The following is a 14,563-nucleotide window of genomic DNA, read 5'->3' as shown; positions in this document are numbered from 1 at the left end:
GACTAGCAGGGTAAATAAGTGGGACTATGGGGATAGGGCCTGGGTGGGATTGTGGTCGGCGCAGACTCAGGCTAAATGGCCTCCTTCTGCACTGTGGGGATTCTACAATATGGGTCCCTCCAGCTAACATCCCAGACCTTTTCACTGTGTCAACTTGCTGATCAATCAGCAAGCTGATTGGGTGAAAACTTGGCAAGTGAGTTAGCTGGCTCCAATCACTGAGCAACAAGATGGAGGATCATGGGTTGGAAGAATGAGGCTTCAAAGTCAGAGTGTTCTGTAGTTGTGTGCCTGGGCTGGAAGAACAAGTACATAGGACGTTGGCACTGTTCAGAAGATTTGAGGACTGTGCTGGTACGGGAAGGTGTCTGACCAGCACCAAAAAGGCTGAAACCTTCGATGATACTTAACATTCTGTGGATTCCATATTCCAACAAGGTGGATTTATGAATAACTTATCAATCCTGTGCTATTAAGCTGCTCAACTTCCCTGCCCACTCTAGGGGTTTCTTCCCATGCCAAGCAGTTAGATTCCATCCTTAATGGAGTCAGCAGAGCTAATGATGGCTGACCATCTACTAAGGTGGATGATCGGTTAGCTGCTGGCTGATTTTTTTTTTTTGATTTTGATTTGCTTTATTATTGTCAAATGTATTAGTATACAGTGAGAAGTATCGTTTCTTACGCGCTTTACAGGCAAAGCATACTGTTCATAGAGAAGGAAAGGAGGGCTGCAGAATGTAGTATTACAGTCATAACTAGGGTGTTGAGAAAAGAGTTTCAATACAGTTTTAGAAGCATTTAACAAGAGTAAAAGATAGAATTAGAGGGTATGCGGGGCATGGCACCATCTTGAGTCCCTTATTGCTCCACCTGTCATAAGGAGACAAGTTACATCAAGAGTAGAATGGACAAAGCAAACTTGTGATCCTCATCATCCTCTGAGCCAGCAGCAAAGGAGCAGCTTCTTACATATTATCCAGCCTTTAAACTGTACTCTTCACAGCCACTAGCGAGTCTTCTAAAGACCCAGGGAAATTCTTCCCATCGAGAGCCAGTGAAGCGTAGCCTTATCTGGCTGCGACTCAATTGCCTCGGGAGTTGGCTACTGCAAGACCTTCCCCTGTAAAGTGAGGATACAGCCAAGTGTGTCAACTGTGACTGCAGAGAAGCATCCCAAATGATGAAATGTCTTCTTCAATGCCCTTTAGTACCAGCACCATGCAGCCCTGAAAATCTGAAGTTCTTAAACTCCCAAGCCAAAGACTGTGTGCAACAGTGGGGAGGAGAAGTGACAATAAGTTGTTTCCGATTAATCCTAAATATTTTGATAAAGAGAGAGCAGATATTGGTGGATGTGGAACTGACCTTCTAATTGTCTCATTTTAAAAAAAAATCCCAGTTCATGGAATAATAATTGTGAAGAACAAATTATAAAACTGCTCTACCTGTTATTTTAATGTGTAATTATTTTTCACATTCACATGAGAGGTGTATAATGTGGACATGATTGACTAATTCAATAGTTCAATGTTATGTTTTGTACATCAAGGGGTGGCACAGTGGTTAGCATTGCTGTCTCACAGCACTGGGGACCTTGGTTCAATTCCCAGCTTGGGCCACTGTCTGTGAGGCGTTTGCATATTCTCCCCATGTCTGCATGGGTTTCTTCCAACAGTCCAAAGTGTGCAGGATAGGTTGATTGGCCATGCTAAATTGATCCTAGTTTCAGGGGGATTAGCAGGATTAATATGTGGGGTTACAGGGATAGGATGGGATTGTTATCGGTGTTGGTTCAATGGGCCAAATGCCTCCTCCTGAACTGTACGGGATTCTATTCTAAGAAAATCAGCTAGAACATGTGTAAATAAATTATGCTATGTTCTTAGAATAATATTGTAAGAAATATGAAAAACACGAAGTAACAGTTTTAACAATTATTTTTGATGCTTTACAGAGTTCAAGAATTTTCAGCCGTCTGATTCACCCCAGCCCCTTACAGTAGGACGTTTTGAAGTCCTGAAAGCTCAAGATCCAGTCAAAGAGGTTTCTCAATTGGCAAATCAGGAAGATACTAAAACAAGAGATCATTTGGTTACAGACAACTGCGCTCTTTTGAAACCAACTATGGCACTCAAGGAACCATCGTTGGACAACGGATTGAGTATTGCACCAGGAAGTCAGCAAGATAGCAACTCTGTGCCAAGTACGCCAGGTTCACCCAGCCAAGTTGCGCAGTCTCCTTTGGGAATCTCTGAGGCTGCTGCTGACTATCACTGTCTAGACAATAGCAAAGTAATGGCCAGTTCAGGGGATGAGAAACAAAATACTGATTCCAGACTATCAGATGACCATACTGATTCAGTCCCAGTGCATGGATGGATTCAATATTCACGATCAACTGTCTGCATTAGCAGCGACGATACCGAAAGCGATGGTGATGAGATATTTGAAGAATTGCAAAACCTGAGAGAAAAGTAAGCTCTTGAGTTATGGTTGTGTTATTTGATTTTCAATGGTACAGTACCCAGTTTTGTTTCTGAAGTAGGGTTTATATTTTGAAATGTGTTTTCTAAAGGGACAGTGGTGTAGTGGGAGTGTGACTGGACTATTGTTAATCTGGAGACCCAGAGTAATACCCTGGGCACCTGGGTTTGAATTCTACCACAACAGGCAAGTGAAATTTGAATTCAGTAAAAGTCTAATGATGACCATGAAACCACTGCTGATCGTTGTAAAAACTCAGCTGGTTTACTGATGCCCTTTTAAGGAAGGAAATCTGCTGTCCTTACCTGGTTTGGTGTATATTTAATTCCAGATCCACAGCAATGTAGATAAGAACATAAGAAATAGGAGCAGGAGTAGGCCATCTAGCCCCTCGAGCCTGCCCCACCATTCAATAAGATCATGGCTGATCTGTCGTGTCTCAGTTCCACGTTCCCGCCCTCTCCCCATAACCCTTAATCCTCTTGCCTATCAAAAACCTATCAACCTGCGTCTTAAAAATATTTAGCGAGGCAGCCTCCACCACTTCAATGGGCAGAAAATTCCAGAGATTCACCACCCTTTGAGTGAAGAAGTTCCTCCTCAACTCCGTTCTAAACCGCCCCCCCCCCCCCCCCCCCCCCCCACTTTATCTTGAGGCTGTGCCCTCTAGTCCTACTGTCCTTTCTGAGCGGGAAGAGCCTCTCCACCTCTATCCTATCCATCCCATTCATCATCTTATATGTCTCAATGAGATCTCCCCTCATTCTTCTAAACTCCAATGAGTACAAGCCTAGTTTATTCAGCCTCTCCTCATAGCTCAACCCCCTCAACTCCAGATGACTCTGAAATGCCATCTGAAATGGCCTGGCAAGCCATTCAGTTCAAGGGCAGTTAGGAATGGACAATAAAAGTTACCCCAGCCATTGACGCTGACATTCCATGAACAAATTATAAAAATTCTTAAGTGCAAATCTGCCTTGTATTTTACATTTCAATTTTAAGTAGTAAAAGTTTGGTTTTGGTTATTAATATTTCAGCAAAAGGTAGCAGTTTAGTTTCTGTTAGTATAGATCCTGATTTATCTGCTGAGATTGGCACCAACTGCCAAAACATCTCCCACAGAGTTTTTTTAAATTAATTTCTGGGACACGGGCATCATTTATTGCCCATCCCTAGTGTCCAAGGGCAGTCAAAAGTCAACCGTGTTGCTGTGGCTCTGGAGTTGCATGTAGGCTAGACCAGGTAAGGACGGTAGATTTTCCTTTCCTAAAGGACATTACTGAATCAGATGGGTTTTCCCGACCAATCGTCGATCAGTAGATTTTGAATTCCAGATGTGTTTAATATTGAATTCAAATTTCACCATCTGCTGTGGCGGGATTCACACTCGGGTCCCAGAACATTAGCTGAATTCCTGGATTAAAAGTCTGGCGATGATACCACTAGACCATTGCCTCCCATAATTTCTGACATTGCACGATAAGCTGTTTTTTTTTAAAAAAAGGGGATATTATACCAATGTAACATGGAGCTCTATTTTAGCTGAGTTTCAGTTTGATGAGAGAGGTTTTGCAAGGTGCTCATAAATTTTCAATTGTCAGTCAAAAACGAAACAACCAATAGATGACTGCTTTCATTTCTTTTTGTACTTTTGACTCAGCCACCTGACATGTACCAAGTGCAATTCCCAAATTTTCCTATTCAGCGTGTAGGATCATTACTTACTTAGAAGGATAATGCATTTACTAGGAGTTGAGCTACAGATTTGGGACAGTCATGTGAAATACAAGAGGATGGTTAAACCTTTGATTTTCTGTATCAATTCTATTTGTCATTCACACCATTCAGCCAGAAAAGATGGTGCCATTATCACAATGCGTTGTGTAGGGTGAATAGCATTCTCATATTTTAATCAAATTAACTGGTTTTGGCCCTAGAATATCAATAAATAAATAACCTGGTTAAAGAATGAAGAAAGATTTGTAGGTTGGTTTTGATTAAATCAAAATAGTAGCTGAAATAAAAACTAACAATGGCAGAGATTATGGGAGGTAATGGCCTAGTGGTATTATCGCTAGACTGTTAAACTCAACTAATATTCTGGGGACCTGGGTGCAAATCCCACCACAGCAGATGGTGAAATTTGAATTCAACATTAATCAGATTTTGAATTCAGATTTTTTTTTAATGATTGTCGGGAAAACCTATCTGGTTCAGTAATGTCCTTCAAGGAAGGAAATCCGCTGTCCTTACCTGGTCTGGCCTACATGTAACTCCGGAGCCACAGCAATGTGGTTGATTCTCAACTGCCCTTGGGCACCAGGGATAGGCAATAAATGATGCTTATGTCCCACAAATGAATTTTAAAAAAATATACCAAGCCAGGCAGCATCTATAGAGAGAGAATCAGATCTACTGTTTCAGGTCATTGATCCATGATCAGAACTTAAGTCTTGTGTGCAAACCCAAATTTCCTTATTGGATGTAGGGCCACTGCTTACATAGGGTATCCATTTCTGGGAAGTTATGCTACAATCTGGACACAAGGTCAATGACCTGAAAGGTAAATTTTATTTCCCTTTCCACACATGCTGCCTGATCTGTTGAGTGTCTCCAGTACGTTCCTATTTTTATTTCAGATTTCCAATATCTGCAGTGTTTTCCTTTTGCTGAAAAAAGGCCTGTCTGGTTTGAATTTGAACAGTAGGTTGCCAGTTAACTATACTTTGTGGCATTCTCCATAGCAACGACTCTATAATCAGAACCCACTTGCCAACCAATCAGCATTACCTTCTCATGCAGCATAAATTCTTGTTCCCTTTTACTGTTGGTAATCTTGCCATTTATCCTATCCTGATGAGTGCAAAATGAAATAGACAGCAAAACTTGAGTTTGGTTCTACCAAAGGCATAGTTACGTTTTGTGGCTGAAATACTTGTATTAATCCAACAGACACATGGCAGAGGTTCAGAGGTTGCAGGCAATACAGAAGAAGGAGATTGAGGAACTCTATGAAAAGATGGGTAAAGTCCCTCCTGCTGGAATAGTCTCGCCAGCTGCAATCTTGACTGGAAGGCAAAGGCGTTTATCTAAAGGCAATTTCAACCAGTCCCGTCGTAACAGTCTGCAACGACTTGAGCCTTTACAGCAAGCAGGTATCTATAATAACCTAAAGTGAACCACTGCATTTATGACTAGAAAATGTACTCTTCCTGAAAATCTAGAGCTTTACATCGTAAACGCAATTCCATAATGTTTTATTTGATTAGCCAATACGATCAAAACAATAACGTTTTATCATCATACAATTAATGGTTCAAAGTACATTTATAAGATCACAGGAGAAATATGATTAGGAAAGATATTTAACACCAACCTATATTCAAGCAGCATCTTTAATAGAAGAATGTTCCAATGTACTTGATAGAAGTATAATTAAAAATATCAGAAAGGTTGAACGAAAACCTTAGTCAAAGCAACGGATTTGTGGGGGGTTTTTGAGAGAGGTAGAGAGGGAGGAAAGTGTCTGCAGGGAATGGTAGGAAGGACTATTACTTATGTGGCGAAAAACTGCAGCAGGCGACGGTGCAGAGGGACCTCGGGGTCCTTGTGCATGAGTCGCAAAAACCCAGCCAGCAGGTGGTCAGGAAGGCTAATGGGATGCTGGCCTTCATAGCGAGGGGGATTGAATATAAAAGTAGGGAGGTCTTGCTGCAGCTGTATAGGGCATTGGTGAGGCCGCAGCTGGAGTACTGTGTGCAGTTTTGGTCGCCGCACTTACGCAAGGATATTTTGGCCTTGGAGGGAGTGCAGAGGAGGTTTACTAGGCTGATTCCGGAGTTGAGGGGGTTGAGCTATGAGGAGAGGCTGAATAAACTAGGCTTCTACTCGTTAGAGTTTAGAAGAATGAGGGGAGATCTCATTGAGACATATAAGATGATGAATGGGATGGATAGGATAGAGGTGGAGAGACTCTTCCCGCTCAGAAAGAACAGTAGGACTAGGGGGCACCGCCTCAAGATAAAGGGGGGGGCGGTTTAGAACAGAGTTGAGGAGGAACTTCTTCACTCAAAGGGTGGTGAATCTCTGGAATTCTCTGCCCGTTGAAGTGGTGGAGGCTACCTCACTAAATATTTTTAAGACGCAGGTTGATGGGTTTTTGATAAGCGAGGGGATTAAGGGTTATGGGGAGAGGGTGTGAATGTGGAACTGAGCCACGACAGATCAGCCATGATCTTATTGAATGGCGGGGCAGGCTCGAAGGGCTAGATGGCCTACTCCTGCTCCTATTTCTTATGTTCTTATGAATCCTGTAGAAAAGCACCTGGATGAAAAAAATACTCATCCACCAATGGCGGGGTGAAGCATGAAGGTGGAGGGGGAATTCAAGACTTAGAGCTGTATAGCAGTAAAGGGATGATTTTAAATAAGATTCATTTAATTAGACAATGTTGAGAATGTGATACCACAGCCTAGATTCTCCCCAAAAAACTAAAGTGTTGAATTTGTGTGAAAACTGGACTAAATCCAGTTTTTTCAGTGGGAGTTTCAAAATGAATCTCCCACAATCTCTGCACTACAGAGTGCCTCAGTGAGAATCATGCTGAAATTCAGTGGGTGGGGACTATTCCTACTGGAGGGACCAGCAGCATGCTGAGCAGGCCACTGCACATGTGTCGATCTGTCAGCACCCGAGATTGGCGCATGTGCAGTGGCTCCAATCACTGGCCCCCAAACATTCCCAGGCTAGCTCTGACCTGCCTGCCCAGCTTGTTCAATCACCAAGAACACCTCCCCCCCACCACCAGCCGTTGGCTTACCTCCCTTTCCCACCTCTCTGCAGAGTGGCAGCAGGAACCCCCCCAGTCCCTGCCCCTTCAGCAGTGCCAAGGTGTCAGGGGGCACCCCCCCTTCCCCGTCTCCCCCCCCCCCCTTCCCCGTCTCCCCCCCCCCCTTCCCGTCTCCCCCCCCCCCCTTCCCCGTCTCCCCCCCCCCCCCCTTCCCCGTCTCCCCCCCCCCTTCCCCGTCTCCCCCCCCCCCTTCCCCGTCTCCTCCCCCCCCTTCCCCGTCTCCTCCCCCCCCCTTCCCCGTCTCCTCCCCCCCCTTCCCCGTCTCCTCCCCCCCCCTTCCCCGTCTCCCCCCCTTCCCCGTCTCCTCCCCCCACTTCCCCCTCCCCCACTTCCCCCCCCACCCCTTCCCCCCCCCCACCCCGTCTCCTCCCCCCACTTCCCCCTCCCCCACTTCCCCCCCACCCCTTCCCCCCCCCCACCCCTTCCCCCCCCACCCCTTCCCCCCCCTTCCCCTTCCCCCCCCTTCCCCTTCCCCCCCCTTCCACCCCCACCCTTCCCCCACCCCCACTCCCCCCCCACCCTTCCCCCCCCTTCCCCCTCCCCCACTTCCCCCCCCCTTCCCCCTCCCCCACTTCCCCCCCCACCCTTCCACTTCCCCCCCTTCTCCCCCACCCCCACTTCCCCCCCCTTCCCCCCACCCCCACTTCCTTCCCCCCCACCCCCACTTCCTTCCCCCCCCACCCCCACTTCCTTCCCCCCCACCCCCACTTCCTTCCCCCCCCACCCCCACTTCCTTCCCCCCCCACCCCCACTTCCTTCCCCCCCACCCTTCCCCTTCCTTCCCCCTCCCCCACTTCCCTCCCCACCCTTCACCCCCCCTTCCCCCCTCCCCCCCCACTTACCCCGCCCTTCCCCTTCCCCCCCACCCTTCTTCCCCCCCCCACCCCTCCCCTTCCCCTCCCCCACCCCTTCTTCCCCCCCACCCTTCTTCCCCCCCCCACCCTTCTTCCTTCCCCCACTTACCCCCCCAACCCTTCCCCCCCACCCCTCCCTTTCTCCCCCCCACCCCTCCCTTTCTCCCCCCCACCCCTCCCTTTCTCCCCCCCCACCCCTCCCCACCCCTCCCCCACTTACCCCCCACTTCTCCCCCACACCCTTCCCCTCCCCCCCCCACACCCTTCCCCTCCCCCCCCACACCCTTCCCCTCCCCCCCCCACACCCTTCCCCTCCCCCCCCCACACCCTTCCCCTCCCCCCCCCCACACCCTTCCCCTCCCCCCCCCCACACCCTTCCCCTCCCCCCCCCCACACCCTTCCCCTCCCCCCCCCCACACCCTTCCCCTCCCCCCCCCACCCCCTCCACTTCCTCTTCACCCACTCCCCACCCTTCCCACCCTTCCTCTTCACCCACTCCCCACCCTTCCCCCCCACCCCCCTCCCCCCCCACCCCCACTCCCCACCCTTCCCCCACTCCCCACCCTTCCCCTCCCCCCCACCCCCCCCCTCCCCCCCCCCACACCCTTCCCCTCCCCCCCCCACACCCTTCCCCTCCCCCCCCCCACACCCTTCCCCTCCCCCCCCCCACACCCTTCCCCTCCCCCCCCCCACACCCTTCCCCTCCCCCCCCCCACACCCTTCCCCTCCCCCCCCCCCACACCCTTCCCCTCCCCCCCCCCCACACCCTTCCCCTCCCCCCCCCCACACCCTTCCCCTCCCCCCCCCCACACCCTTCCCCTCCCCCCCCCCACACCCTTCCCCTCCCCCCCCCCACACCCTTCCCCTTCCCCCACTTCCCCCCCACCCCCACTTCCCACCCTTCCTCTTCACCCACTCCCCACCCTTCCCCCCCCCACCCTTCCCCTCCCTTCTCCCCCCCACCCTTCCCCTCCCTTCTCCCCCCCCCCACCCTTCCCCTCCCTTCTCCCCCCCCCACCCTTCCCCTCCCTTCTCCCCCCCCCCACCCTTCCCCTCCCTTCTCCCCCTCCCTTCTCCCCCTTCCTTCTCCCCCCACCCTTCTCCTCCCTTCTCCCCCCCCCCACCCTTCCCCTCCCTTCTCCCTTCCCCTCCCTTCTCCCTTCCCCTCCCTTCTCCCTTCCCCTCCCTTTTCCCCCTTCCCCTCCCCCCCACCCTTCTCCCCCCCCCCACCCTTCCCCTCCCTTCTCCCCCTTCCTTCTCCCCTCCCTTCTCCCTTCCCCTCCCTTCTCCCCCTTCCTTCTCCCCTCCCTTCTCCCTTCCCCTCCCTTCTCCCTTCCCTCCCTTTTCCCCCTTCCCCTCCCCCCCACCCTTCCCCTCCCTTCCCCCCCACCCTTCCCCTCCCTTCCCCCCCACCCTTCCCCTCCCTTCCCCCCCACCCTTCCCCTTCCCCCCCACCCTTCCCCTCCCCCCCACCCTTCCCCTCCTCCCTCCCCCCCCCACCCTTCCCTTCTTCCCCCCCCCACCCCTTCCCCAACTGCATGATCCTGTGGAGGAGCTCTGATTGCCCCCTTTCACTCCAGCAGGGTCAGGCCACTAGCTCCCCGAAAGTGGGGGTGTACTGTTCTATTCAAATTCGAATAAAATGATATTACGTAGTTTGTGAAGCTCCACGCCCATTTCCAGCATGAAGCTAACAGTGCCAGAAATCCCATGCGGGGAGACATGCTGAGGTCTGGATGCCCAGCGCAGATCGTGCTAATCTGGCCCCGCTGAAATCTCCCATCCTGCTGCACTAAAAAATCAGCACAGGGGGATGAGAGAATTGCCCCCACCTCCCACCCACCGCCCCCCCCTCATTTTTTTCCAAAGTCAATAAATGAAAATTTTGTACTAAACAATTCAATACAGGTACAAAGACCAATACATTAATCCCTGCTGTGGGTAAAGTATATTCTGGTCATTAATGAGAAAGCGATGGCCCACTGGTATTACCGCTACACTTTTAATCCAGAAACTCAGCCAATGTTCTCGATCCAGATTAGAATCCCACCACAGCAGATGGTGGAATTTGGAATTCAATAAAAATATCTGGAATTAAGAATCGACTGATAACCGTGAAACCATTGTTGGAAAAACGCATCTGGTTCAGTAACGTTCTTTAGGGAAGGAAATCTGCTGTCCTTGGCTTATCTGGCCTACATGTGACTCTAGAACCACAGCAATGTGGTTGCCCTCCAAAGGCAACGAGCAATGGGCAATAAATGCTGGCCAGCCAGCAACTCCCACAAATTTTTTAAAAAATGAAGTGTTCACATATTTGCTTAACTGATTTTTTTTAAAGAAAAATGGGTGTCATTGTCACTACTATGTTTTGCATTTAGAATCTTTAAAAGTGTTGAGAGTCTGGTAGTTGAAAATTCACATGAATAAAGCTGACAGGGTGAATGGGACTTGGTCCAGTTTAGGATTAAGGTAACTGGGCTTTGGCTGAACATAAGTTTATGGAAAGTGAAGGATGGGAAATTGGCCAGGACAGTGTTGGAACATTTAACTCATCTCTCACAAATAAATATCGTAGTCCTCCATGTCTATTGCAGTACCAAATGTTCCTCAAGTGATTTCAGAATTTGCCTTTACTTCAGCCAACAGTCAATTAATTCCATGTGTTGCTTGCTCTGTGTGAAGTGGTCCTCTTGACATCAATCTTAAATTTACACTTATTAGTTTGAACATTGTGCAAAATGTCATGTTTAATTTGAAGTAATGCTCCAGATTTTTACTTCATAGGAACAGCGGAATTAGTGGAACATTAGATGTTCCCCACTATTATTAAGTTAAATGTTTTCCATCATTGGAAAATATTATATTAAATATTAATATATTACAGAAATCCTCCTTTGCCATTCTGATGGCTGACAACAGAGCTATTTTCTGTGGTTCCAGAGTCAGCTAACACAGGCTCAATTTAAGTTAATACATGCCAGATGGCCTGTTTTCCTTCCTGAAGAAAAATACTTCAATCACATGTCAGACACACAAACATATATACAAACAATTAAAACATACGGAAGAATATGATCAAGCCTGACCCCTTCGTTTACCCCTTAACCACAACTATAAAGATAACTATTGCAGGGCACAGCAAAATGCAAAACATAGGAAGCATGACATCTGTTTTCCAATCAGATGAACACTTCACTACAAATGATTAAAATACTTTTTACCCTCAGTAAGGATAAATGTATCAGCCATTGTACATCTATATGTATTGAATTATCTAGTACAAAATTTTCAGTTATTGACTTTGGAAACATTTGTGATACTGCTTTCTCAACACTGTCTAATTAAATGGAATCTTGGTTTTGGCAAAATTATTGGTGACTATTTCAAATGGTGTATAGCATCTGAATTAAATTAGGTAATTACTTTTTCACCTGAGAGTTGAGGTTGAATCAATGCTGCAATTTAAACCTGTTATGTTTGTGAATGTCTGCAGGATTCAGTAGAAGAAATTCCTTAACAGGCAGTTGCAGCTCACAGGATCAACGCCAAACGTCATCTACTGTTGGAGGGGGTTACTTTTCATAAAGACTCCTAACTTGTGCTGAAGAACTAATCACCAGAAACTAAGGATCTGCACAACAAAATCTAAATTTAATTGAACAGAGAAACATACACTGTTCCTACTGCGATAAAGGTGTGTCCCTGTTACACCTGCTCTATTTGCAGAAATTACCCATTGCTGGTAGATTTATGGTTACTGCAGTTAACTGTTTGCTCTTGGACGATGCACAGTCAGCAGTATATCTATGATCTTCAAACATATGTTTAGAAATACTCTGGATGATCCCCATCAGGAATTAGTTATAGTAAGGGATTAAATTCCTTTATGACTGTCACAGCATATGAGGATATATCCTGCATTTGTCTTTCCTTCAAAGTACTAATTTCTGAAAATCCTATAATACAAAAACAGGAAACACATCAGCAATCTTAACCAGATCACATTCTCTGTAATGAAATGCTTGAACAATGTCCTTGTTTTAATTTGGTACAAAGATCTGTTTCTGTTCTTGCTGATAGTTCACTAAAATGTAATGTTCATGGCAACTTATTGCAAAGGAAATCTGATCAAATCAGATTTAAAACTGAGTGCAAAAAAAAACTAGAAAAGAATGTTGTCGATTTTAGAGGAAGTTTGTTAACCTTGCAATGTAAAGACAACTCCAAGAGTGCTGGGTGCTAAGCAGCCACTATAAACCATTTACGTATTTTTGTATGAAAATATGTTCTGCCACTATCACATTGTAAAGAAAAAGACGTAATTGTATGTGTATATGTAAATATAAAAATTGGTGTTCCAGTAAATTATAAGAATTGCATATCTCTAATTTTAAAACCAAATATATAAGCAACTTTCTCCAACAGAAAGTTTAGTGTATATTGGAAATGATTGCAATGTCAGTTCATCATTCTAAACGCACATTAAATGTCAAATTATTTTAAACATATTTTGTAAAAAAAAAGTCATTTCTGAATCCAAACCTGACTTTGATATAAATCTACACGAGTAATGCAAAAATATTTATATTTGGAAAAGATATGATAGCTACTAAAATGATGGTGATCTTGTACAAATTCTTATTATTCTGTTTGTTGATTATGAATGTTCACACCTTTATAGAGTTGGAATTTTGTACAATTATTAAATGATGTCTTTTGGAATGTAATGTCCACTTTAACAAATCTGCAAGCCAGCATATTTACTTTTGAAGCCAAACCACATCTTGTTTTGGATGAACCTTCTTGTACCATCACAAATGTAGAGAAGTCACTTAAACACACACCTAATTTTATTTTTCCAATCTAGATGTACCTATTAGATCTAAGCCACAGGACCAGGATAATTAAGGTGCCTTGCAAACTAGTGACAACAAAAAGAACCTTTGTAGGACTTCTGTAGATTACTGATGTATAATAATGTTTTCTTAGTATTTAACTTCGTTATTACTTTCTAAAAAAAATTTCAAACTTTGCTATCCATTTTAATAACATCAACATCAGATTCAGCAAGCCCTATTATCTAAAGTTGTCTAGGCAATAGCTGTATGAAAGAAAGGCTACTAAGACTCTGAATACCTATTGTGACAATAATTAACTTTGCAAACACAACAGATTGGGTATCAAATAATATTGATTTGAAGAGTCGTGGAACTGGCTGTGTTGGGGAGGGCCTTGCGATCTGTATCGGAGTAAGATTAAAAGGGGTAATTTCTCTAGAATGCAGGGTGTAACAGAATCTAAATGTGTTTTTTATACATGTCCTGAATGGTATTGTTGGCTCCACTAGAAAGGAAATGTTCCCCTCTACCATTTTCTTGAAATTTATTATATTCTGGCAACCTACTGAAGTTATGATATAATAGAAATATTTCTATTAAATTACTGAATCAACTAGATTTTTGTTAGGTGTCTTACCTCACAATTAATAATCTCCAAACTATAACTAAATTCTCATAGTTTGAGGCTAAAGATACTTAACATCCAGATTAATATGTAGTAGTTGAGTAACTTTGCTTGAAAGCTATTACTGTATGTGATACTCTGAAAACATTTATCATAAATCACAAACCAATAAAAATTGTACAAAAAGCATTTTGCCTTAAATCCACAAGAAGTGTCTGAATGTGTTGAGGAAAGCTATGCAATAAATTTACTGAATTACTGGTGAAATGATAATGCAATTATTTTCTTGAATAATGCTTAAAAATGGATGTTTAACTTTCATAATATTCCACAAAATAGTGCAATGCTAGAGTCACTCAAATCTAGATACTCCACAATTAATGTATTCCATAATGAAGAAACATGTTCACAAACGTTATGCTGAAGTTTCTTAATTTTATTCTGTGATTGTACAACTTCAGAATTGCTTACCTGGTATCTCACAATTTTAACAGGAATAGTGTGTCACTTTAGTTGGTGCTGTAACAAATCCTGATGGTGGAAAGGCTGGGTTATTTTTTTCCATTGTGTAACCGAGGTGGAAACTGGCCAGTTGAGGCAAGATACTCTTGATGAAGAGAAAGTTACTAAAGGCATATTGCTTTCGTATTGCTGCTCTGTACTACAGTTCCCATGTATTAAATATATGCTTTTCTGTATAGAACTGGTTGGAGTCTATTTAAAAGCTGAATACCTTATTTATACAATGCTGCATACAAGTTTCCAGTTGGTATCCCAACTGGCACAAAGTCCTGTTCACCCATCACCCACACTGGCTCCCACTCTGCCAATGCATCTATTTTTAAAATCTTCATCCTCTCTAGCTCTCAATTCCTCTAGCCCTACAGCCCTCTGAAATCTCATTAA

The 14,563-nt window shown here is 45.4% G+C and overlaps 1 protein-coding gene across 2 annotated transcripts in view; it reads left to right on the top strand.

Moving 5' to 3' along the window:
- Positions 1-13,249, top strand: part of wnk4a (WNK lysine deficient protein kinase 4a) — an 85,406-nt gene extending 72,157 nt beyond the window's left edge. For both annotated transcript variants that reach the window (XM_080213824.1, XM_080213822.1), the window contains exons 17-19: positions 1,958-2,477; positions 5,440-5,642; positions 11,688-13,249. In XM_080213824.1, coding sequence (XP_080069950.1) covers positions 1,958-2,477; positions 5,440-5,642; positions 11,688-11,779 — 815 coding nt within the window. In that variant the 3' untranslated portion in view covers positions 11,780-13,249. The remainder of the gene's footprint in view (positions 1-1,957; positions 2,478-5,439; positions 5,643-11,687) is intronic.
- The last annotated feature ends 1,314 nt before the right edge of the window (positions 13,250-14,563 follow it).

The sequence above is a fragment of the Carcharhinus amblyrhynchos genome, chromosome 27 (assembly GCF_965287045.1).
Source record: "Carcharhinus amblyrhynchos chromosome 27, sCarAmb.v2.hapA, whole genome shotgun sequence".
Classification (NCBI taxonomy): domain Eukaryota; kingdom Metazoa; phylum Chordata; class Chondrichthyes; order Carcharhiniformes; family Carcharhinidae; genus Carcharhinus; species Carcharhinus amblyrhynchos.
Note: the sequence above shows the minus strand (reverse complement) of the source record. Positions and strands in the feature narration are given on the sequence as shown.